We start from the raw sequence: 26,875 nt of genomic DNA, 5'->3' as shown, positions 1-26,875 counted from the left end.
AGATTATTATTATTATTATTATTATTATTATTATTATTATTATTATTATTATTATTATTATTATTATTATTACTATTTTCGTAGGGAAGCGGTTAACCAGTTAAGGTATGCGTTGCCATGGTAATGGAGATAATGAGGTTCGATTCGAGGAAAGGGACTGAGCGTTTGAATGTCATAAAACAAGAGCCTTTCACCGATATCAAGGCACATCACCCCCCCCTTCCCTTCCTTTTGAAAGGACCTTAATATCTGGCAGGACGAGAGACTGATTTCAGTGATCCTGGGTGAGTTCCCTCCAATATTTGATTTCTCATTATAACTTTCTGTTTATTTTGAATTGCAGTCGACATGAAGAGGTGTGTAGATGAATGTGGATCATGTTATCAGGCCCCCGAGTACTAGGGAGTACTGGATAAGTAAGTAAGTAAGTAAGTAAGTTTATTCAGGTATACACAAATACAGTTACATAGAATTATCATACATAACAGCATATGTGTAGAGAACCTGGGATAACCCAAAAAAGTCAGACACAGTGACTTATTTCCATTGGGGTATCACGGGTAGATGGGGATTCTATTTTAAATAGGCCTGTAAATTCAGCGCTCTGGGAAAAAAGAGAATACTTGGGATTACCGTGGATAGTTCTTGTTAATCCTGGGAAATGTTGGTCATAAATACTATACACTGGTTACGATACTATTGTTATGATGATTCGATGATTCTTCTTATTAAAGTGAGTCTGGCATTATATATACATATATATATATATATATATATATATATATATATATATATATATATATATATATATATATATATATATATATATATATATATATATATGAACATTAAAATGGTATAAAATACCGACAGATTGTTAGGTAAGACACATATGCAACAGTTAGGTATCTTTATTTCGAAACGTTTCACCTCCTGGCACTACATAAGGCCCCATTCTGTCACTTCAACTTCATATTGTTTCAGACAACGGAACAATGCTCTTCTCCAGACTGAGGGACTGACCACCTCAAAACTTTAAGGGTGATGGACTGATTACATCGTTTTCAAGTATCTTCTGCTTCTATCAACTTTTCTGTACTCGACTGAAGAAGCCTACTGTGTAGGCGAAACGTTTCGAAATAAAGATACCTAACTGTTGCATATGTGTCTTACCATATATATATATATATATATATATATATATATATATATATATATATATATATATATATATATATATATATATATATATATATATATATATATATATATATATATATATATATATATATATATATATATATATATATATATATATATATATATATATATATATATATATATATATATATATATATATATATATATATATATACTTAAGTGTTCATTATTATCATTTGGTTATATATAATAAAACTTTTTCTGTACTATTAAAGTTTAGGACTCATAAAAGACTTTAATATGATAATGACTTGTGCCTTCCACTAAATATTTAATTAATGCAAAAAATCTCCATCAAAATTTAGATGAGATAATTAAAAATAGAAGCCTTAAAAATTAAATGGTAACAAACAATAAACAAATACATATATTTATATAAATATGAAATTAGGTAAGCAACAGCTGCTCTAGTTTACTCTAACATTTAGTCAGGTAGACAACTCAGTCTCCTGGCCCTGCTATTTAACCTTCAATCAACACTTCCTAGACTTTTCAACTCCCACATATTAGAGATTCCTACCGTCTATATGAGTCGTTGAGGGCTTAGCTTCCATGTAAGTCCCTGCGTTTTGGTCACTCCCATATTAATCAGCTGTGTCATTGCCCTTTCATATCTCACGTGTCGGTGCGTGATGGGGTCGAGTCGCTGCTCCTGGATGTGTCTCAACTGGCCGTGACTGTGTTTGTTTTTGTGGGCGTATATGTGTGTATTTGCCAATCTTTGGGATAGCTGATGTTATTTACTTTTGTTATTTGCTTTTGAACTATGAATGGTTCTTTCTGTACCCTTCCTTAGTCCACTCCTTTGGACAACTACCCTAACGCTGGGAGAATGTTCTCTCGTGTTTTTTTAACTTATTTGGGTATTCGGCTAGATAAAGAAGAAAAAGAATAAGAAGACGAGGAGAATATTCTGAAGATTATTGACCCAGCGTCATCCAAGAAAGGCAAGCAGCGCTGCTTATTTTTCTTGGGATCGTTCTGTCCTCTTTCCTAGTAAGTGACCCTCAACAGATGACTCACTCTTAGGTACCAGTTTGCTTATAGGAAAACAGGGGCAACAAGTGCCCGAAGTATCTTGCACAAGTGTTTCGCCTCATCTGGGACTCTAACCCAGATCATTTTTATTGTGATCCTATCGTTCTAATACAGAGTTGTCTGACCTCTCCAGAACAAACAATAGGTTCTTGTTAATCTCGTATGCATTCAAGTCTCCAAGGGCATTTCTTATGTTATGATCAGGGCATCTCATGCATAAATTCTTCGAGTCTCAGGAGACTGAGTTGGTACAGCTTTATTTTCCTTCTCATTTCAGGTCGCAGCATAATGACAAAATTCTCCACATTCTCTACTTTCCTAAAATTTTGCTAAGGATGGTAATAATGGTAGGTAAGAGAGGGTAAGACGACATAGATGCAACTACTGTGACATTTTACTGTGGCAAGGTTTCGTTTTCCAGGTTTGATAAAGCTCCTGGAGAGCGAAACGTTCCTACAATAAAATATCACATTAGTTGCATCTGTGTCATTTTGCCTAATACCTATTGGTCTTTCTTACTGTAGAAACGTTCTTAAATATCAGGAGAATTGTGAATTAAAGGATTAGATGTCGAGATTAATAAACTCGAGACTTACGTTTGTACTCAATATTTTTGTATCAGTCTCTTACATAGTAGTAGCAGGTAGACCAGGGGTTCACACGCTTCGAGCCTCCTGGACCACAACACACCTGTTCTTAAAGCTGTGTATAGAATCTGCTTCCACCACATCTTCATTCAAGTCACTTTGCACTCTACTTATGCAGCATTAACATTAATTTCTTTATGTCCCTTTATTATTTAGTGTATCTACTGGTTATAGGTTCAATAATCAGCCACGAGGAAATAAATAAGGAGAAAGATGAGAAGTAGTAGAAGCAAAATAAGGAGTAGATGAAATGAAAGATGAGAAAGATATTGATGAACAATAAAGTATTATGAAAGAAAACTGAAGAACTAAATACTAAAGATATATAGAATGAGGAGGTAAACAAATGAAGGAAAGAGTATGAGCAAAGGAGAAAAATTGTGAACAGGAAAGCTAAAGCAGGACATGAGATAGGAGAAAAAGATGACATGTGATAGGGAGAAAAGAGGACATGTAATAGGAGGAAAATTAATAGATAAGCAATAGGAGGCAAAGAGGACATGGAATAACAAGAAAATGAATGACATTGAGAGAGTAGGAAGGGGAAAAACAACTGGCGAAGGAGAAAATGGAAATTCGAATCAAAAAGAAAAGAACAGAGGTGTAAGGGAGGAGAAAGAGGAAATGAGAGGAGAAGGGATAGAAAGAGAAGGAAGAGGAGAGCGATGATTCAGAATCATCAAACTGAAAAGATTATCCAGTGATCACCAATGCAAACATTGCCAACAACGAGCAATTAACCTCAGTTATTAAAAAAAATTGAACCATTGCATGGGAAAATTCAGTGTTTGGAGCATGTAACTCTACTGGTGCTTGGCAATCATAGCGTCTCCGGCAACACACACATGATTTCACTCCCACATAATGTTACATGGCGCAGTAATTAATGCGCAAAAATCAACATTTTCAGTGTTAAAGTTCGCGTTAGAACAGAGAAAGTTAAGTGGTGGAGCAACACTGACACGAGAACATTTTGTATCTATTGTTGAGTTCATCATGATTAAACTCACCTTAATTTTCTATGATTAGTATAAAAAAGACCGAGATTATATATACATGTATATATATATATATATATATATATATATATATATATATATATATATATATATATATATATATATATATATATATATATATATATATATATTCAGAGTGGTTGTTTTGCATATATTTATATATATATATATGTATTTATATATATATGTATATATATATATATATATATATATATATATATATATATATATATATATATATATATATATATATATATATATATATATAACTAACAAAAAAAGGCACAATACCGTGACTGGAACGATACACAAATAACCCGCACATAAAAGAGAGAAGCTTACGACGACGTTTCGGTCCGACTTAAACCATTGACTTTGTCAATGGTCCAAGTCGGACCGAAACGTCGTCGTAAGCTTCTCTCTTTTATGTGCGGGTTATTTGTGTGTGTGTATATATATATATATATATATATATATATATATATATATATATATATATATATATATATATATATATGAGTACAGAGAAAAATCGCAGTCAGTAGGGTTCGAGCCCACTACAGAGAGACAGTCAACGTTCACAAGTGATGCTCTACACCACTCGGCCACAAATGCTTCACGAGCTGGGCAGCCTGGCTAACAAGCCATATTTCTTTCCCAGCCCGGACACATCAATGGGCCTCAAGCACTGTTTTGCATATATTTATATATATATATATGTATTTATATATATATGTATATATATATATATATATATATATATATATATATATATATATATATATATATATATATATATATAACTAACAAAAAAAGGCACAATACCGTGACTGGAACGATACACAAATAACCCGCACATAAAAGAGAGAAGCTTACGACGACGTTTCGGTCCGACTTAAACCAATGACTTTGTCAATGGTCCAAGTCGGACCGAAACGTCGTCGTAAGCTTCTCTCTTTTATGTGCGGGTTATTTGTGTGTGTATATATATATAGATATATATATATATATATATATATATATATATATATATATATATATATATATATATATATATATACATATATATATATATATATATATATATATATATATATATATATATATATATATATATATATATATATATATATGAGTACAGAGAAAAATCGCAGTCAGTAGGGTTCGAGCCCACTACAGAGAGACAGTCAACGTTCGCAAGTGATGCTCTACACCACTCGGCCACAAATGCTTCACGAGCTGGGCAGCCTGGCTAACAAGCCATATTTCTTTCCCAGCCCGGACACATCAATGGGCCTCAAGCACTGTTTCAAGCTATTTCAGTCTCTTGTATTTACTGACCTAACAAGAGATTTTTGTATCAATGCACAATGCAGAAACCAGCGGGTGTATACAGAGAAAGATCGCAGTCACCAGGATAAATTTAAGCTTGAAAAATTAATATTTTCATTGTGGATGATGAAAATATATGACTTTTTACATATGTGTCAGATTCTCCAGGGTAGTTACCAGGCTTAGTGTTTGTTGCAAGTACTTCTGGGGCAGTCTGGGAGAGACAGATGATGATTGAACTAAATGCAAAGTATGTGGCCAGGCCTATGATCGCTATCTTAAACACTATGTGCTTAATTGTTCACTTAGTAAGGAGTATACAGATAGTATAATATCCTATGTGACATGCCAAGGTATCTTATTAATGAAATTAAGATACCAGATATATTAAGCAAATTTCCTAAATTTGCTTGTAACAGATAATTGAACTGTAGATATAAATCCAGATGTACTTCTGTTAACCCTTTTAGGGCCTAGTTCCTAGGCCTTTTGTGAATCCATATGCTCTTGCGCTACCGTTCACAGGATGGATATGGGATGCACAATAAACTAGCCACTTCGGTGGCAAAAACTAAATCTAAATCCAACAGCTGGTCTGATTATCCGTTGAACATGTGCCTTCATTCACATCACACACACACACACACACACACACACACACACACACACACACACACACACACACACACACACACACACACACACGCTCATTATATGATGTCACACAAACACACATATACACTTCACAAACAATCACTCCCACACATTTACATCATGCACGCGCCTGCACACACACACACACACACACACAAGCACACACCCACACACACACACACACACACGCACACACACACACACACATATGCACACACACACACACGCACACACACACACACACACACACACACACACACACACACACACACACACACACACACATACACACACACAGAAATTTTCTCCAGGAGGGGGGTATCAGCCCCCTTCAGCCCTTTCAGCCTTGAGGGGCCAAGCCCTCTCAGAAGGGGCGAGCGTCTTGTTTACTGCTAGAGTGAGTAATTGATCACAGATGCTATGCCACATAGTCAAGTGACCTCTGCTCCTTGACACACACGCACACACAATCGCACACACACACACACACACACACACACACACACACATATATATATACACACATAAACACACACACACACCACACACACACACACACCTACACACCTACAACAGGCCTAGTGTCTAATCGACATGTGCCTAGGACAAAATGGTAACTAACACACACACAAACACACACACACACACACACACACACACACACACACACACACACACACACACACACACACACACACATACACACAGGAGAGAGAAAGGTCTCAGGAAAGACGGAGAGGTGGGGTACACCATCAAGTGTCGGACACAATATATACAACCGAGGAAGAAGTGAAGACGCTGCTAAGCCAGCTAGATAACTCAAAAGGCGATGAGGTCGGATAATATCTCTCCATGGGTCCTGAAAGAGGGAGCAGAGGTGGTATGTGTGCCACTAACAACAATCTTCAACACATTTATCGAAACAGGGCGACTACCTGAGGTATGGAAGACAGCCAATGTAGTCCCAATTTTTAAAAAATGAGACAGACACGAAGCATTAAACCACAGACCACAGTCACTGATATGTATAGTATGCAAAGTCATGGAGAAGATTATCGAGAGAAGAGTGGTGGAGCACCTAGAAAGGAATGAGCTTATCAACGACAACCAGCACGGTTTCACTGATGTGAAATCCCGTCTCACAAACCTACTGGAGTTCTATGACAGGGTGACAGCAGTAAGACAAGAGAGAGAGAGCGAGAGAGAGAGAGAGAGAGAGAGAGAGAGAGAGAGAGAGAGAGAGAGAGAGAGAGAGAGAGAGAGAGAGAGAGAGAGAGAGAGAGAGAGAGAGAGAGAGAGAGAGAGGGAGGGAGAGAGAGAGAGAGAGAGAGAGAGAGAGAGAGAAGCTGGAGGACAATTTAGGCATAACAAGGAAGGTACTGCAATGAATCAGGGAATATCTGTCGGGAAAACATCAGTGAGTCATGGTAGGTGATGAGGTGTCTGAGTGGGCTCCAGCTTGCGCTAGACTTTGATCCAAGGTAGCCAGCTTTCAGGGAGAAGGCTTACAGCTTTTCATCTCATCCCCTGCATGCATCAGCCTTAATAGAGATGTTAACAATGCAAGGAATTCGCAAGAGCAGGCGAAATATATATATATATATATATATATATATATATATATATATATATATATATATATATATATATATATATATATATTCTTTCTTTCAACGTACCAGCCGTATCCCACTGAGGTGGGATTTTAGTCGCCTCTTACGACAAGCATGGCTTACAGAGGAAGAATTCTGTTCCACTTCCCCATGGAGATAAGAGGAAATAAACAAGAACAAGAATTAGAAAGAAAATAGAAGAAAACCCAGAGGGGTGTGTATATATATGCTTGTACATGTATGTGTAGTGTGACCTAAGTGTAAGTAGAAGTAGCAAGACTTACCTGTAATCTTGCATATTTATGAGAGACAAAAGACACCAGCAATCCTACCATCATGTAAAACGATTACAGGCTTTCGTTTTACACTCGCTTGGCAGGACGGTAGTACCTGTGTATATGTGTAGTATATGTGTGTGTGTGTGTGTGTGTGTGTGTGTGTGTGTGTGTGTGTGTGTGTGTGTGTGTGTGTGTGTGTGTGTGTGTGTGTGTGTAATTTAATCGCTATTTTAGGGATTAAAGTATTCCTCTCTCGTGGTGAAAAGTTTACTTGCAGTTTTAATAACCCTAATGTACTCGACAGGCTTAAACCTCATTCAACTAACTATACAACATCAGTAAAGTTTATTAATTTCGTGATGTTCAGACTGTTTTACAAAGAGTTGTGACAATAGTGAATTTACACGCTGCTTTTGAGGCAAAACAAAAGTTGATTTACAAGCTAATATCTCAAGCACTTCCTGAAACGAATGGTATAATCATAATTTTATATGTAACTGTGCCTGCACGTGCAGCTCTACCTACACTTGCACATGAAGGTTCCACCTGCTTTATATATATATATATATATATATATATATATATATATATATATATATATATATATATATATATATATATATATATATATATATATATATATATATATATATATATACATAGTTTTTATTATTTTTTATTATCACACTGGCCGATTCCCACCAAGGCAGGGTGGCCCGAAAAAGAAAAACTTTCACCATCATTCACTCCATCACTGTCTTGCCAGAAGGGTGCTTTACACTACAGTTTTTAAACTGCAACATTAACACCCCTCCTTCAGAGTGCAGGCACTGTACTTCCCATCTCCAGGACTCAAGTCCGGCCTGCCGGTTTCCCTGAATCCCTTCATAAATGTTACTTTGCTCACACTCCAACAGCACGTCAAGTATTAAAAACCATTTGTCTCCATTCACTCCTATCAAACACGCTCACGCATGCCTGCTGGAAGTCCAAGCCCCTCGCACACAAAACCTCCTTTACCCCCTCCCTCCAACCCTTCCTAGGCCGACCCCTACCCCGCCTTCCTTCCACTACAGACTGATACACTCTTGAAGTCATTCTGTTTCGCTCCATTCTCTCTACATGTCCGAACCACCTCAACAACCCTTCCTCAGCCCTCTGGACAACAGTTTTGGTAATCCCGCACCTCCTCCTAACTTCCAAACTACGAATTCTCTGCATTATATTCACACCACACATTGCCCTCAGACATGACATCTCCACTGCCTCCAGCCTTCTCCTCGCTGCAACATTCATCACCCACGCTTCACACCCATATAAGAGCGTTGGTAAAACTATACTCTCATACATTCCCCTCTTTGCCTCCAAGGACAAAGTTCTTTGTCTCCACAGACTCCTAAGTGCACCACTCACTCTTTTTCCCTCATCAATTCTATGATTCACCTCATCTTTCATAGACCCATCCGCTGACACGTCCACTCCCAAATATCTGAATACGTTCACCTCCTCCATACTCTCTCCCTCCAATCTGATATTCAATCTTTCATCACCTAATCTTTTTGTTATCCTCATAACCTTACTCTTTCCTGTATTCACCTTTAATTTTCTTCTTTTGCACACCCTACCAAATTCATCCACCAATCTCTGCAGCTTCTCTTCAGAATCTCCCAAGAGCACAGTGTCATCAGCAAAGAGCAGCTGTGACAACTCCCACTTTGTGTGTGATTCTTTATCTTTTAACTCCACGCCTCTTGCCAAGACCCTCGCATTTACTTCTCTTACAACCCCATCTATAAATATATTAAACAACCACGGTGACATCACACATCCTTGTCTAAGGCCTACTTTTACTGGGAAAAAATTTCCCTCTTTCCTACATACTCTAACTTGAGCCTCACTATCCTCGTAAAAACTCTTCACTGCTTTCAGTAACCTACCTCCTACACCATACACTTGCAACATCTGCCACATTGCCCCCCTATCCACCCTGTCATACGCCTTTTCCAAATCCATAAATGCCACAAAGACCTCTTTAGCCTTATCTAAATACTGTTCACTTATATGTTTCACTGTAAACACCTGGTCCACACACCCCCTACCTTTCCTAAAGCCTCCTTGTTCATCTGCTATCCTATTCTCCGTCTTACTCTTAATTCTTTCAATTTTAACTCTACCATACACTTTACCAGGTACACTCAACAGACTTATCCCCCTATAATTTTTGCACTCTCTTTTATCCCCTTTGCCTTTATACAAAGGAACTATGCATGCTCTCTGCCAATCCCTAGGTACCTTACCCTCTTCCATACATTTATTAAATAATTGCACCAACCACTCCAAAACTATATCCCCACCTGCTTTTAACATTTCCATCTTTATCCCATCAATCCCGGCTGCCTTACCCCCTTTCATTTTACCTACTGCCTCACGAACTTCCCCCACACTCACAACTGGCTCTTCCTCACTCCTACAAGATGTTATTCCTCCTTGCCCTATACACGAAATCACAGCTTCCCTATCTTCATCAACATTTAACAATTCCTCAAAATATTCCGTCCATCTTCCCAATACCTCTAACTCTCCATTTAATAACTCTCCTCTCCTATTTTTAACTGACAAATCCATTTGTTCTCTAGGCTTTCTTAACTTGTTAATCCATATATATATATATATATATATATATATATATATATATATATATATATATATATATATATATATATATATATATATATATATATATATATATATATATGTAGAATTGCGGATGAGCAGGGAGGCTTCAGAGTGGGTAGGGGATGTGTAGATCAAGTGTTTACATTGAAGCATATATGTGAACAGTATTTAGATAAAGGTAGGGAAGTTTTTATTGCATTTATGGATCTAGAAAAGGCATATGATAGAGTGGATAGAGGAGCAATGTGGCAGATGTTGCAAGTATATGGAATAGGTGGAAAGTTACTAAATGCTGTAAAGAGCTTTTATGAGGATAGTGAGGCTCAGGTTAGGGTGTGTAGAAGAGAGGGGGACTACTTCCCGGTAAAAGTAGGTCTTAGACAGGGATGTGTAATGTCACTATGGTTGTTTAATATATTTATAGATGGGGTTGTAAAAGAAGTAAATGCTAGGGTGTTCGGGAGAGGGGTGGGATTAAATTATGGGGAATCAAATTCAAAATGGGAATTGACACAGTTACTTTTTGCTGATGATACTGTGCTTATGGGAGATTCTAAAGAAAAATTGCAAAGGTTAGTGGATGAGTTTGAGAATGTGTGTAAAGGTAGAAACTTGAAAGTGAACATAGAAAAGAGTAAGGTGATGAGGGTATCAAATGATTTAGATAAAGAAAAATTGGATATCAAATTGGGGAGGAGGAGTATGGAAGAAGTGAATGTTTTCAGATACTTGGGAGTTGACGTGTCGGCGGATGGATTTATGAAGGATGAGGTTAATCATAGAATTGATGAGGGAAAAAAGGTGAGTGGTGCGTTGAGGTATATGTGGAGTCAAAAAACGTTATCTATGGAGGCAAAGAAGGGAATGTATGAAAGTATAGTAGTACCAACACTCTTATATGGATGTGAAGCTTGGGTAGTAAATGCAGCAGCGAGGAGACGGTTGGAGGCAGTGGAGATGTCCTGTCTAAGGGCAATGTGTGGTGTAAATATTATGCAGAAAATTCGGAGTGTGGAAATTAGGAGAAGGTGTGGAGTTAATAAAAGCATTAGTCAGAGGGCAGAAGAGGGGTTGTTGAGGTGGTTTGGTCATTTAGAGAGAATGGATCAAAGTAGAATGACATGGAAAGCATATAAATCTATAGGGGAAGGAAAGACGGGTAGGGGTCGTCCTCGAAAGGGTTGGAAAGAGGGGGTAAAGGAGGTTTTGTGGGCGAGGGACTTGGACTTCAAGCAAGCGTGCATGAGCGTGTTAGATAGGAGTGAATGGAGACGAATGATATTTGGGACCTGACGATCTGTTGGAGTGTGAGCAGGGTAATATTTAGTGAAGGGATTCAGGGAAACCGGTTATTTTCATATAGTCCTGGAAATGGGAAGTACAATGCCTGCACTTTAAAGGAGGGGTTTGGGATATTGGCAGTTTGGAGGGATATGTTGTGTATCTTTATACGTATATGCTTCTAAACTGTTGTATTCTGAGCACCTCTGCAAAAGCAGTGATACTGTGTGAGTGTGGTGAAAGTGTTGAATGATGATGAAAGTATTTTCTTTTTGGGGATTTTCTTTCTTTTTTGGGTCACCCTGCCTCGGTGGGAGACGACCGACTTGTTGAAATATATATATATATATATATATATATATATATATATATATATATATATATATATATATATATATATATATATATATATATATATATATATATATATATATATATATATATATATATATACATTGGGGTATGCTATAAAGAAAGGTTTACATAACGAATATTTACATAACGAATAGGTTTCCCTATAAAATTGAAAATAATGGTTGGAAAGAAAGCCACATCATTGCAGCCAAAAATGTCAAGGATGTGTTCTGGTGCTGGAAAAAGCTGTCTAAACTTGTGACAGATTATCTTCCTGACGTTGGTGTTCTGGAAATGGGCCTTTAGTAATTTTAATGACACTAAGATGGCTCACTTTTAGAAGGTCTAGAAATACAGGTAGAAACAATCAACCCTGGATTTCTTCTACAAAAACGTTCAGAAAGATCCTATCGAGGAATTGCCTGAAGAATAGTCAGTAAAGAGAACTAGGAAGGATGACTCAGATCTTCCACCTCTGCTGAGTAATTCTCTCCTCTGCCTCCTGTCATGCATGGTGAACAACACTAAGGTTGGGTAAAGTACTGTATTTTTATTATTTTTTGGACTAATTTATGATATTCTTTATTGCAGGAGTTAAAAGGCACATTTATGCACTTTTTTTTACAATTTTGTATATTTTTTCATTGTTAAGTGGTTGCGTTTGGGCATCTCGAACAGATTACAATTGTAACGTACGGACTCTATAACAAACGAGGTTCTAGAATAAATTAGATTCGTTATAGAAGACCCCACTGTATGTATGTATATATAAATATATATATATATATATATATATATATATATATATATATATATATATATATATATATATATATGTATATATATATATATATATATATATATATATATATATATATATATATATATATATATATATATATATATATATATATATATATATATATATATATATATATATATATATGTCGTGCCGTATATGTAAAACTGGTCAATTAGCAAGAACTCATTTAAAATTAAGTCCCTTCTGAAATTTTCTCTTATACGTTTAAAGATATATATTTTTCATTAATGTTAATGCAAAAATTTTTAATTTTCACCAAAAGAATCTTAAAAAACTTACCTAACCTTATTATAACAAGAACAATTTATTTTAGCCTAACCCAACTAAATATATTTTAAATACGTTTACAATAATTTAGTACTAAACAAACAAAATCAAATATATTTTTTTCGTTAGGTTCAGAATGATTTTGGCGAAATTATTGCATACACAAATTTTCACTTGTCCTATATGGCAAGATGAGCGTTGCTATTTAAGCCAAGATCGCAAGTTCTGCCTATTCGGCACGACATATATATATGCAATAAGATCACAGTAAAGAGGTGATTTTAAAATATGCAAAACAACCACTGTGAAAGAGGAGTGAAATTGGAAGCGATTTCGTGACTACTCACATTGTCAAGTTCTTTGACAATGTGAGTAGTCACGAAATCACTTGGAATTTCACTACTCTTTCACAGTGGTTGTTTTGCATATATATACATATATATATATATATATATATATATATATATATATATATATATATATATATATATATATATATATATATATATATATATATATATATATATATATATATATATATATATATATATGTCGTGCCGAATATGTAAAACTGGTCAGTTAGCAAGAACTCATTCAAAATTAAGTCCTTTCTAAAATTTTCTCTTATACATTTAAAGATATATTTTTTTCATTAGTGATAATGTAAAAATCTATAATTTTGCACCAAAAGAATCTTAGAAAACTTACCTAACCTTATTATAACAAGAACAATTTATTTTAGCCTAACCCAACTAAATATATTTTAGATACTTTTACAATAATTTAATACTAAACAAACACAGTTAAATATATTTTTTTACTTTAGGTTCAGAATGATTTTGGCGAAATTATTGCATACACAAATTTTCACTTGTCTTATATGGCAAGATGAGCGTTGCTATTTAAGCCAAAATCGCAAGTTCTGCCTATTCGGCACGACATATATATATATATATATATATATATATATATATATATATATATATATATATATATATATATATATATATATATATATATATATATATAAATTATATATATATATATAAATATATATATATATATATATATACACATATATATATACATATATATATATATATATATATATATATATATATATATATATATATATACATATATATATATATATATAAATATATATATATATATATATATATTTATATATCTATAAATATATATATATATATATATATATATATAGTTTCTACCAATCAACAGATGATCCAGAATATTAGTGCCGTTTTACCAGGAGCACGAGCCATTGATCCAGCCAATAGCACTCTCCTCGGTGCTACTCTTGGGTCCAATGCCATCGATCTGATCCTAGGAAAAAAAATCTCAGACCTCCGGAAGATGGAAAGCAGGATGAAAGACATTGACACACACGATGCCTTCTACCTACTCACCAGGTGCCTGTCAATCCCAAAACTTACCTATTTTCTGAGATGCTCCCCAGCCTTCAGCAGTCCAAAACTCAAGGAATATGACTCTCTCCTGAAGGCCATGCTAGAGAGTGTATTGAATCTTTTCCTTGACGATGGACAGTGGTTGCAAGCCTAACTTCCGGTCAGGCTTGGAGGGCTAGGAGTACGCAGATCCTCCCAGATTGCTCTACCAGCTTTCCTATCCTCTTCCATAGCATCAAACGAGTTGATAAGACAAATTCTTCCTAACACCCTCAGTGACTCAGCAGGAATAGAAGACCCTAGCTATGCCAGTGCCATCACCGAATGGGAGACTCTTGCTGCTCCAGCACCAAACCCTAGTGCAGCACTGGCTCACAAACAGTCAAACTGGGATGGCCCGATTTTGAAAAGGTGCTTGCCAACATGCTCAGGGCTGCAACATCAGATAGGGAGATTGCCCGTCTCCAGGCTGTGAGTGCACCTCACTCCGGGGACTTCCTCCAAACAGTTCCCATATCGGCAATGGGAACGCGACTCGACACTAAGACCCTCCGTATTGCAGTGGCTCTGCGCCTTGCTGCCCCAATTCACACACAATATGTATGTATTTGCGGCGAAGTGCAAGCAGACCAATACGGTCTACATGGTCTTAACTGTTCCAAAACCAAGGGCTGGCATGCAAGACACAATGAGGTCAACGACATCATTAAGAGAACCCTTGCTACAGCTGGATGCCCTGCCGAGAGGGAGCCCCGATCACTAGCAGCCAACAATACCCACAACCCGGCAAACCGCCCAACGGGATCACCATCTATCCTTGGAAGAATGGCAAGCTCTTAGCATGGGACTATACCTGTGTGTCCACACTGGCTGACACCTATATCCATCACAGTGTGGGGCGACAGGGAGGAGCTGCTGATCACAGGGAGGAGTACAAGATCAGCAAGTACAAGGACATTAGCCAACAGTATCAATTTGTCCCAGTGGGATCAGAGACCATGGGATCATGGGGAAAAAATGCCACACGTTTCCTTAAAGAATTGGGTTCCAGACTCATCGACACCACCAGGGACCCAAGGGCAGCCACTTTCATTTTCCAGCGCCTCAGCGTCGCCATCCAGAGGGGAGATGCTTGCTGCATACTTGGCTCGCGTCCAGCCTCGGAGGAGCTGGAGGAAATTCATGATCTTTCATACATTGTGCCATTGTATTCATGTTTATGCTTTTTTCTGTAAATGTATTTTGTTTATTAATAAATGTTCACATACAATATAAAATATATAGGGGGTGGTAGGAGAAGAAAATATTCAAACAGCTCCGAGGAGAACCTTGAGTTTTCCCTGAGGTACGTTTATTGTCTTCTCTGAGGATGAGGGTCCCCATTCCAGCTATAGAGGTGGTACTTCCATCTCTCTCTCTCTCTCTCTCTCTCTCTCTCTCTCTATGTATATATATATATATATATATATATATATATATATATATATATATATATATATATATATATATATATATATATATATATATATATATATATGTGTGTGTGTGTGTGTGTGTACGCTTAAAAGGATTATGTTAAAAATTTACGTTAATTTTATGAAGGTTATGTTAGGCTACGTTTGATGGAAATTAAAAAAAATGGATGACATGTTAATTCAAAAATATTTTTCTATCAAAGCATAATTGAAAAGGCTCGATTACAAAATATTTTTAGTGTAGTTCAGCTTGTCTGATCGACTCTCTCTTAAAGCACGACAGTTACTGGGAATTATTATCACTGATTAGAATGACGTTTATTCCTAACACCAAGTGGGTTTTGGTCGCTGTGTGATCCTAAAGAGGTATTCCGGAGTTCCATTATCCCAGCCTATTCTTCAATACATGTGAATCGCCTAGCACCTGTGGATCAAACCCCCTTAAAAGGTAGAGGAAACTTCATCTCGACTCTCCGAGAGACTTTCGACACTCAAGAAGCCTAATGTTTGTATCTTAACACCCTCACAATGCCCAGGAGCTGTAGATCGACACCCTGTGATAAAAATAAAAGAAAAGAAATAAGACGAAAGTAGGTTTGCGAAGTCCGTAGATTTTTACTACTGCTACTACATGGTGTCCGTCGATGACTGGGGATACCTGATATCAAGGACGGTTAATCGGTCTCGCGGTTATATCACAGACGCATCTAGACTGGTATTCATATAAATCCTGCTATACCAGGGGATATGCTTGAGCAAAGCTTTATAAAAGTTACAGTTGAATGTTTGAACTAGGGTTGTGTTTGTTAATTTGATGTGGCTAGATCAAAATTATTTCCTAATCTGCTAACGAGTTGTTTTACAACTTATATGCTGAAGACTTAATGAGATGTAACGTTCAGTCTAATCTTTCGGATCAAAATCGTAATTTCTTAGTACTACAGAAGTATATGCTTGATATTACCTTAGTTTTTTCTAAAAAAAATAGGCAGATTGGCACCTACAAAGCTAAATGCCTGAAAATTCCTCTAAAACACACTAGCACTTACAGTTTAAAGCTGTTATTTAAAGGTATTCTTAACTTAGTACATGGAAACAAATATATTACAGTTTGTTCACTAAACAAAGTGGAACCCATACAGCTCAAACCAGTCGGAACCTTTCTTTCGCTATGATACACTAGTGTTTACTTAAATAATTATAGTAAGATTTATGAAGCCTAATAACAACGCAAACCTTTCTTTGGGCACAAGACACTGGCAGTGAAAGGTTGATGAGAAGAGACAATCTCCAGTTATGACACGGAGACCAATGATCCCCAGTTTATGTAATAAAATTAGTAAATTTGCTCTTGCACAGCCCAAGGTCACAATAAATTTTCCTTTGGATTTGATGCATTAGGATTATAAGCATGATGCCATTCAGAAGAAGCATTCTCGTATTATCAAATGGAAAAATGTAACACAATTTTTACAGTTAAGTTGTCGAAGTGGCATTTACAGAGCCCAATAATAATTCGAACCTTCCTCTAAATAGGGTACATAGTGTTAAATGTTTGATGCTGATCAGAAGAGGCTTTTTCAAGCTATCGCACGAAAAGGTATTCAATTTATATTCGTTAAATTGACAAATTCGCAGCTACACATCCCAATTAAAATCATAACATTCTAAATAAGACTCAACTCAGGCAATTCAGTAGTCAAAGTAACTCTACAAGCTTTATGTGACATTCCAAATATAGTTTCATCTGACTGTTTGGCCTGCTGTAATTTTAACTACTGAGCCTCTAATTCTTATGGGTGTTGATCTACTTATCCTGCGCCTTGAAGGAGTTCAATTACATCTGACAGGCTTTTTGAGAATAGTGAGATAAAACTCAAGTAACATGTAATAGACATCGTAAGTGATAAGCATTGTCAGGAAGAGGTAGTGTAAGTAATAAGCATTGTATGTAATAGATAAAGGATCATTTTATGATGATGAATTATAGCTCCTAGGTCTGTCTAGAGAGAGAGAGAGAGAGAGAGAGAGAGAGAGAGAGAGAAACTGCAAGTCACCTTCCTAAATTTAGAGAGCTATGAGGAACAGGTACCACGTCTCTTGAGTTGCCTGAGGTACAGGGGCTGGGGTTATGTGATATTGGGACAGATTTCTAGGATTGCGAAGTGACCGATACACGTCTAGTTTATCCTCTGGGGTTAATAAGACACATGAAATCTTCTTTTTCTTCTTAAAGAGTTAATGCCTTTTAAATTTGAAGAATATTCCCTTAAAGATAATTAGAGGAAATGTTAAATTAGGAATTAGTGAGATTAAGAGTAACTTAGCCCAAAATGCAGACTTTACTAAGCAGATTCCACTGAAGCATCACTTGATATCCTGTGTTTAGTAATCTTTACTTCACCCCAGTTGGTTTATTTGGTTTGATGCTGCATGTAATCTGTACACGAGGGTCATTAAGGCTGCATATATTCATCATCAGAAAAAAATACTTTTGTCAGTAACACGGGCAATAATGTAAACTCTCAGCATATTTACACAGAGACAAACACCTCTGCGTGTATATAACCAAGTTAAAACTCACGGTTTAATAAATAAGAAAGTTTTCTTCTTATTGTTCCTCTCTTATACATTTTCTTTTCCCAAACTAATTTTAATGTTTTTCCCTGTTCACAGTGCATGTAGAATTTATGAAGGCCATTTCAATTTACATATATTGTTTTGAATTTTGTCTCTTGTGTGCTACGAGGCATCGATCCCTTTCCGGCCTTTCATGATATTTTCAAAGGTTTAGTTACATCGAGCACTGTGGGGAGATACGGGATATATTCATCTCTCTCTCTTTCCCTCTCTCTCTCTCTCTCTCTCTCTCTCTCTCTCTCTCTCTCTCTCTCTCTCTCTCTCTCTCTCTCTCTCTCTCTCTCTCTCTCTCTCTCTCTCTCTCAGATTTGCGATCCTGTTTTCTGCTCAACAGACTGTACAATTAATACAGCAGTTCCTTTCAGAGTTTTCACTTCCTATCACTTTATAATTCCTTCAGATAGATCCAGCAGTATTTTACCCCAAAACTTTGTTCACGAGGAACCTTGAGTCATTTAGATTTTTTTTTTTCGTTTTTTCATTTTTGTTAACATCAGGGGGGGAGAGCGCTAAACCTGTAGTCATATAGAGTTTAATGAATAGGTGGCAATCGGGTTCGATCCAAGGAAACAAGGTTCAGTACCTGCATGTGTGTGTGTGTGTGTGTGTGTTTGTACAATTATTCATACATGTATTTATATATGTTGCCATGCAAGAGGTCATACATGCATTCAGATATGTATTTATTCAATTACTCACACTAGTATCCATGCAAGTATTCATACCTTGAATATCAACATGTTATGCGCAAAATTTCCAAAGTATTCAATTCCACGTTATGATACGCAGAAAAAAAAATATATTGTTTTCAGAATGGATATTGTTAGTCAGTGTGTTGGATTTCGATAGTAAACCATTTATCGCGCTGTGTAATACATCCACAATCCCATGATTGTTCTCGTATTTACACTGTTATCCATTTATAGCTTACTTCCCCTACCTCGTTCTCCTATACATTACCCTCGCTCACTCTCGCAATGTATTTCTCTCTACCATCCTCCTCATGTAGTGAAACATTTCGCTTGCTCTGTGGGCTTCATTAGTCGACTACACAGACTTCAACAGTGGTGGAAAGAGAAGTAGACGATGTAGAGGAAGTTGATGCAATCGGTAGAATTGTGTATGAGTCACTTAATGCTCAGTTGTGGGTGGTGAAGATCTCTAGGCGCGGGTGGAGAAGGTCTCTAGACGCTGGTGGAGAAGGTCTCTAGACGCGGGTGGAGAAGGTCTCTAGACGCGGGTGGAGAAGGTCTCTAGACGCGGGTGGAGAAGGTCTCTAGACGCGGGTGGAGAAGGTCTCTAGACGCGGGTGGAGAAGGTCTCTAGACGCGGGTGGAGAAGGTCTCTAGACGCGGGTGGAGAAGGTCTCTAGACGCGGGTGGAGAAGGTCTCTAGACGCGGGTGGAGAAGGTCTCTAGACGCGGGTGGAGAAGGTCTCTAGACGCGGGTGGCGGAACATGTTGTCATTCAGACGACGTTTCGCTCTGTGTAAAACTTTATCAAATCATGACTGTGTAATTAATTAAGCTCTAAACAGAGCGATAGCTCGTCCCAATACAAGCATGTTCTACAAAGTGTCTCGCGTTGCTCTTCACTCTTGTCAGCCATTAGGATCCACTCTACTCCCTCATGAGAGTTGTATTTTATTTTTCAAAAAAAGTGGATATATCACCTCTGTGATGCTACCCTATTTTATGTGATAGGTAAATTTTCCTTTTCATATTCCGTCACTCACACAGGCCACAGCAACGACCATACTGTTAAAATCTGTTAGCCTGAGCTAGGAGAATTCAGTAAGATCAGGAGAAAATCGTAAAGTATATCATTGAAGCTCTGCACCTAAGGGAGCTTCAAAGGTTTATTTCAAGCAAAGCTTACTTTATATTACGTGGGAATTACCATCTCTCAATATAGCCTATTCTATACCCAGAAGAAATGGAATTTTCATAAAGATATCTTACTCATCACAGAAAGACGGGACCAAAAATAATATGTAGAGAAGAGAGAAAGAGAGAGAGTTAGAGACAGAGAGAGTGGAGGGTAATGGAAAGAAATCTGGACTGTATGCTGTATATATCTTAAGTCCCGCATACATTAATATATAGTAATGCCTACCTGTAATGGGGATCCACCCATGTAACAGAAACATGTATAATAGTATAATGAGTCTTAGTTAAGATCATTTACAACATACGTTGTTTGATTCTAGTACGGAGAAGAAATTCCTTCTCCTCTTGGGCTTGATGTAGGTGAAGTGTTCTTGATTCAAGGAAATTTAGACCACTTCTCCTTGCTCAGGTCAAACCTGATTACCTCCCATTCACCAGGTGCTGTGTGACCACTACAGCTTTCCTCTTAAGATTATATTCTCCCACTTGAGATCTTTCGTGGGTAAATCTTTCATTTGTGTGACTTCTTCCTGGTATTACCACTCTTTAGCTTTGGTTTTATTTATATTGTTGATATCTCTGAGTAATTTATATGCTATAATCATGTCTCCCCACTATTTATATTTCTAGAGTGCAGCAAGATTTATTTTCGTCTGCCGTCATTCCTCATTTCCTGCATCTCAGAGACAAGCATGGTGATAATATCTTGGATCTTATCGAGCTTTATCACGTGTCTGAGGAAACATGAGTCCACCGCTAGTGGTGCAAGTTCTAATATTGGCCTCTCATATGTTATTCTGATACACACACACACACACACACACACACACACAACACACACACATATATATATATATATATATATATATATATATATATATATATATATATATATATATATATATATATATATATAGTGTGTGTATGTGCGTGTATGTATATGTATGTGTGAGTGTGTATGTGTGTATGGGTGTATGTGTGTATGTGTGTATATGTGTGTGTGTGTGTGTGTGTGTGTGTGTGTGTGTGTGTGTGTGTGTGTGTGTGTGTGTGTGTGTGTGTGTTTGTGTGTGTGTGTGTGTGTGTGTGTGTGTGTGTGTGTGTGTGTGTGTGTGTGTGTGTGTGTGTGTGTGTGTGTGTGTGTGTGTGTGTGTGTGTGTGTGTGTGTGTGTGTGTGTGTGTGTGTGTGTGTGTGTGTGTGTGTGTGTGTGTGTGTGTGCCTACTGAATGTTACAAAAGCATTCCTAAGAATCCTCCTGAAAACCTCTGAAAGCTGTCAGGTTTGAAAACGCTATATTCGTCACTAATGTAATCCTGCTTGCATGAACCTCCGGTGATAGGTTCAAATTTCCTTTCAATTATTTCTTCTCCCATTATTATTACTTTGTATTAGAGATGAAATCTTACAGCTACATAATGGATGTTTTCTACCTGATTTCACCCCATTTTCCCTCGCAACCTTCCAGACAAGTGACCTTTACATCTGTTCTTGAAAACGGCGAAAACAGGAAAAAGGAGGCGATATGATAATGTGGTGTTCGAACGTCTGTGTAGAGGCGGAGATATTCGAAAATACTTGGAACAGATCAGATCCCTTTCAAAGCTGGAGAGGAAATTAAGCTGCCTTTTGAAACTTAAGAATAAAAACTAATTTCCTAGACTTTGCTGAAGTTGCTCTGCGGGATTACGCTCAGAGAGAGAGAGTGAAGGAATGGAGACAGCAGAACTTAAAGTGGGGCGTCCAAAGCTACCCAAGAAGCTCGAACTTGGTCGCCACTTCCCACTACGTCCACTGTTGCAACTCATTTTGCCACTGTAGTTTACTGCCACTTACCACTGACACTATACTGCCTCTTAACCTTGACACTGCATTGCCACTCACTCTTGAAACTGCACTGCCTATTACCACTGACTCTGTACTGCCCCTTTACCCTTGACACTGTTCTACCATTTACCACTGACACTGTACTGCCATTTACCACTGACACTGTACTACCACTTACCACCGACACTGTTCTGCCACTTACCACTGACAGTGTACTGCTACTTACCACTGACACTGTACTACAACTTACCACTGACATTGTACTACCACTTACCACCGACACTGTTCTGCCACTTGCCACTGACAGTGTACTGCCACTTACTAGTGACACTGTACTACCACTTATCACCGACACTGTACTACCACTTAACATCGACACTGTACTACCACTTACCACTGACACCGCACTACCACTTACCACCGACACTGTTCTGCCACTTGCCACTGACAGTGTACTGCCACTTACCACTGACACTGTAGTACCACTTACCACCGACACTGTACTACCAGTTACCACTGACGCTGTACTACCACTTAACACCGACGCTGTACTGCCACTTACCACTGACACTGCACTACCACTTAACATTGACACTGTACTATCACTTACCACTGACATGACACGTACACGTGGCCTACCTGTGACACGTGGCCGGTTTCGAGTGCTTCTGTACCCTGGCAACCCTGCTTTACGTCAGGTTTCCTTCTTTCTAAATATCGCTGCTAGAAAACGATGAGAACTTTGTGTTCGTAAGATATAAAGATATATTCATAAAAATCGCTTAAGGTTTAAGATATACGTTATCTAGGAAAAACTTTCCATTACTTACTCTTAAATTTATATCATTATAATGTCGAATTATTGAATATCCAGCAATGGTAAATGTTTTACCGTCACCGTACAAGTATCATGTTCGGAAATCTCTTTCGCTAGTTGTAAATTTACTGGACAGAGATTGTGTTGACAAGGATGAACTCAATTCACCTTCATTATTTACCTCTGCCTTTTCCCGTGATTGATTTCGAAGACTCTTCTACTTGGGTTCAGGCTTCCCTGTTGACCAAGCTGTTTGTGCTAGCGGCCGGCAGGTCAACATGGCTATCACAACCCGGCTGATCCAATACTTGAAAAGGGAAGCTGTGGAGCTTCTTGAAATCTTCCAATTTTGTTCCGACAGTATTTATTATTATGTCGAAGAGTCTTGGACCACGGAAGTTGACGCTGTTATTTTATTGTACCCATATATCCCCCTCCTCTTCATTAGGTTTATTCCACAATATCTGCCATATATTTATCTCCAGTAAGTCGTTATACATACATAGTAGTGTGCAAGTTAAGTACTAGAGCCCCAGGTACTTTCCTTGTACATATATTTTTGCCAGGCGAAGATAATGATGTATCTTTCTCGCCTACTTCCCAAGGGGTACTGTTCTAAGGGCTTCAGTCGCTGCCAATAGTTTGGATACTTGACTGATATTATACTAACATTGAAGGTTCTCTGTACGGTTTCCGGTTCAGCTATCTCCCCTGCCTCGAAAGGGGTCATAAGTATACAGTAGTTTTCCAGCCTGAGAGATAAACACATCTCTTTGTATAAGCACTTGCTCAACTCACTACGTTAGAAGTTGTTGAAATTCAGCGGTGTCTTGACACGAAAACTAATTGCAGCAGTTAATAGTTGACTGGTTTCAGTGGTGAATTGAACGTAGTACTCACATGGGGTATCTGACTTTGTATCATTATTCGACCTTAAATAATAATTCTCCCGTACCGTAAATAATAAGAAGAATATTTGACGAGAGTTTATTATTATTCACATATATAACTCCCTGGCTCTGAGAAGCTGGATAAAGTTTTTAATAACTAAGTTTTGACAAACATTTTTGCGACACGTAATTCAACTCTCGTTGCAACTGTGTCAAGCAAAATAATAAAGTACTAACGCATTCGCAAATAGAATATGTAATATATTATCCTGAATCCCGTTTATTCTCTTCGAGATTGTGAGTTACTAACATCAACAGTGGAGAAAGAGAGAGAGAGAGACAGAGAGACAGACAGACAGACAGAGACAGACAGACAGACAGAGACAGAGAGAGAGACAGAGAGAGAGAGAGAGACAGACAGACAGACAGACAGAGACAGAGAGAGAGACAGAGAGAGAGACAGACAGACAGACAGACAGACAGACAGACAGACAGACAGACAGACAGACAGACAAACAGAGACAGAGAGAGAAATATATAGATTTTTTAATAAAATAGCGATAACACTATTGGAAGAGGTGAAATATAACTTTCACCAAGTCAGTTTCTTAATATTCCGCTATGAGCATGAATTCTTAGAAAGTTTTCCTGTTTACACGGTGTACTACTGAAGTTCCATCTACTTGCAAGACTTACAACAATATGCCCGTTTCACCACGTGTACTTTACAACACGATGCTACTAACACGAGACGCATTATCAAGTTACAATTCCATCTCTCACTTGTGGACAGCCAGAGGGACTTAAAGCGAACATGATGTAGAGAGAGAAGGATGAAGGAAATGCCTACCTGAAGAAAGATTGAGATACCTACCTGAGGGAGTGTGTGGCTGGGGCTGGTGATGTAAACTTGATTAGTGACTCACCTTCAAGTGTTCCATCTTGTGGTTGTGCTTGATCAAGGCTCTCATCGCTGACTGCTGCTCCAGAGGAATAGGTGGACGTTACTGACGAAGAGGGTAGAGGAGAGGGGAGGAGGAGGAGGAGGAAGAAGGGTAGGGGTGGTTAGACTGCCCTCTTAAAGTGCTACCGGACGGAAGGGAAGTGGCATCTTTGTAATAGGAGACTGGGAGGAAATGGGTGAAGAGGAAGTAGTTGAGTGAGTAATTAAAGGTATCGAGGGTGAAGGCAGATCGAGGAAGTTCGTGAGTAAATGACGAAGAGTGGAAGGTGTTACAGGGGTGAGGACAGAGAAGTGGGTGAGGGAGTTGAGTTGTAGGTGGGGTGAGAATAACGAACTCGGTAAGGTAAATTGAGGTGTTGGAGGAATGTAAGTAGGCAAGTGAGTGAGGGTGAGGTATTGGTGGGGATGAATGTAGAGAAGTGGGAAAGGGAAATTAGGGTGTTGAATGGGTTAGGGTAGAGAAGTGGGTGAGGTAGAGTTTCTGTGGAGGAGGGGTGGGGGGTTCAGGGCACTGGGGGGTTTCCTGTAAAGTGATGCTGCTGAGATGATTGAATTGAAGATGGCAGTAATGTTATTGCAGCGAAAACATGAAACTTTTGTGTGATTCAATAGTCATGGTATTGTGGAATTCTGTTGGAAGTGAGTGTTTGTGCTGGAAGGAAGGAAGTGTGTGGTGATGTGGTGCATCAAAGATATGTATTGTTGTGAGGTGCTAGAGGGAAAGATGGGTAGTTATGTGATGGAGAAATCTGAGTGTGTAGTTATGGTGTGACGAGGTTACGAGGTGTGTGGTAGTTATGTGTGGGGAGGTTAGGTGTGTGGTGATGATACTCACCTATATGTGGTCACAGGGGGTGTGAGGTGCTTTTAATGATTTAGTGACAGAAAGATAAGGACACAGAGAGAAGGAAATGGGATGATGAATGGACAGGAAAAAAAATACAAGAATGAATAAAAGGCGAAAGATGAGAGTGGAAAGAGGAACGAAAATCACTTGGAGAGATCGTGAAGTTTTATTTATCTTTGTCTGAGTATAAAGAAAAAAAGGAGCCTCAGTTCCGAATATATATTAAATCTTATTTCCCTCAGGATGTGTGAGAGGGGAAACGTGAAGGGAACATAAGACAGTATACAATAGAAAGTTATACCCCTGTGAGGAAAAAAAAGGGGCAGCATACCCTGGGGTGGACATCAGGTAGGTTTCTCTTGGGGATACGAGATTAAGAGGGTGAATAGGAAGAGGAAGAAACTGGGAGGATGGAAAGAAAACAGAAAAGGAGAAAAAGAAAGTGGAGGAGGACAAAATGAAAAGATAATATGGCGGTAAAGGAGGAGGAGGAGGGAATAAGAAAGAAGAGGAAGTGGATGCGGACAAGGAGGAAGAAGAGGAGTTAGGAGAGGTGTAGTAGGAGTTAGGTTCCTTGAGGAGCTGCACAAGTTTTTCTTTTCCGTCCTGTTGTTTTTGTCACTAAGGATATGGGGCACTCACACGGGTGGCACTCGACACTTTTTCCGATTCATGTTCTTTCCCTTTTTATTTAACAAAAATTTCTAATTATTTAACATTTCACTATTTCACAAAAATCATTTTGAGCACTTCAGTACATAGAAAATTGAGCTTAGGTTTCCTGAAAGAAATAAAGTGAAAATATTTACAAATGTGATGTGTATTATTAATTACATGTGAACATTTAAGGTATTAAATACTAACTCAGTGGAATGTTCCAACTTTAAGGAAAACC

At 37.8% G+C, this 26,875-nt stretch overlaps 1 protein-coding gene across 5 annotated transcripts in view; it reads right to left on the bottom strand.

The window, feature by feature from the left end:
- The window catches only part of LOC128691397 (uncharacterized), a 216,061-nt gene that overhangs the window by 56,466 nt on the left and 132,720 nt on the right, over positions 1–26,875 (bottom strand). The window contains exon 2 of one of the 5 annotated variants that reach the window (XM_070091596.1): positions 25,096–26,761. The exons of 3 other annotated variants lie outside the window; for them this stretch is intronic. In XM_070091596.1, the coding sequence (XP_069947697.1) occupies positions 25,096–25,140 (45 nt within the window). In that variant the 5' untranslated portion in view covers positions 25,141–26,761. Of the gene's footprint in view, positions 1–25,095; positions 26,762–26,875 lie in introns of those variants that run through there. One more of the 5 variants, XM_070091598.1, reaches the window with a different exon arrangement.

This window comes from Cherax quadricarinatus, chromosome 36 (genome assembly GCF_038502225.1).
Source record: "Cherax quadricarinatus isolate ZL_2023a chromosome 36, ASM3850222v1, whole genome shotgun sequence".
Taxonomy (NCBI): Eukaryota; Metazoa; Arthropoda; class Malacostraca; order Decapoda; family Parastacidae; genus Cherax; species Cherax quadricarinatus.
This window is presented reverse-complemented; position numbering and strand designations above follow the sequence as displayed.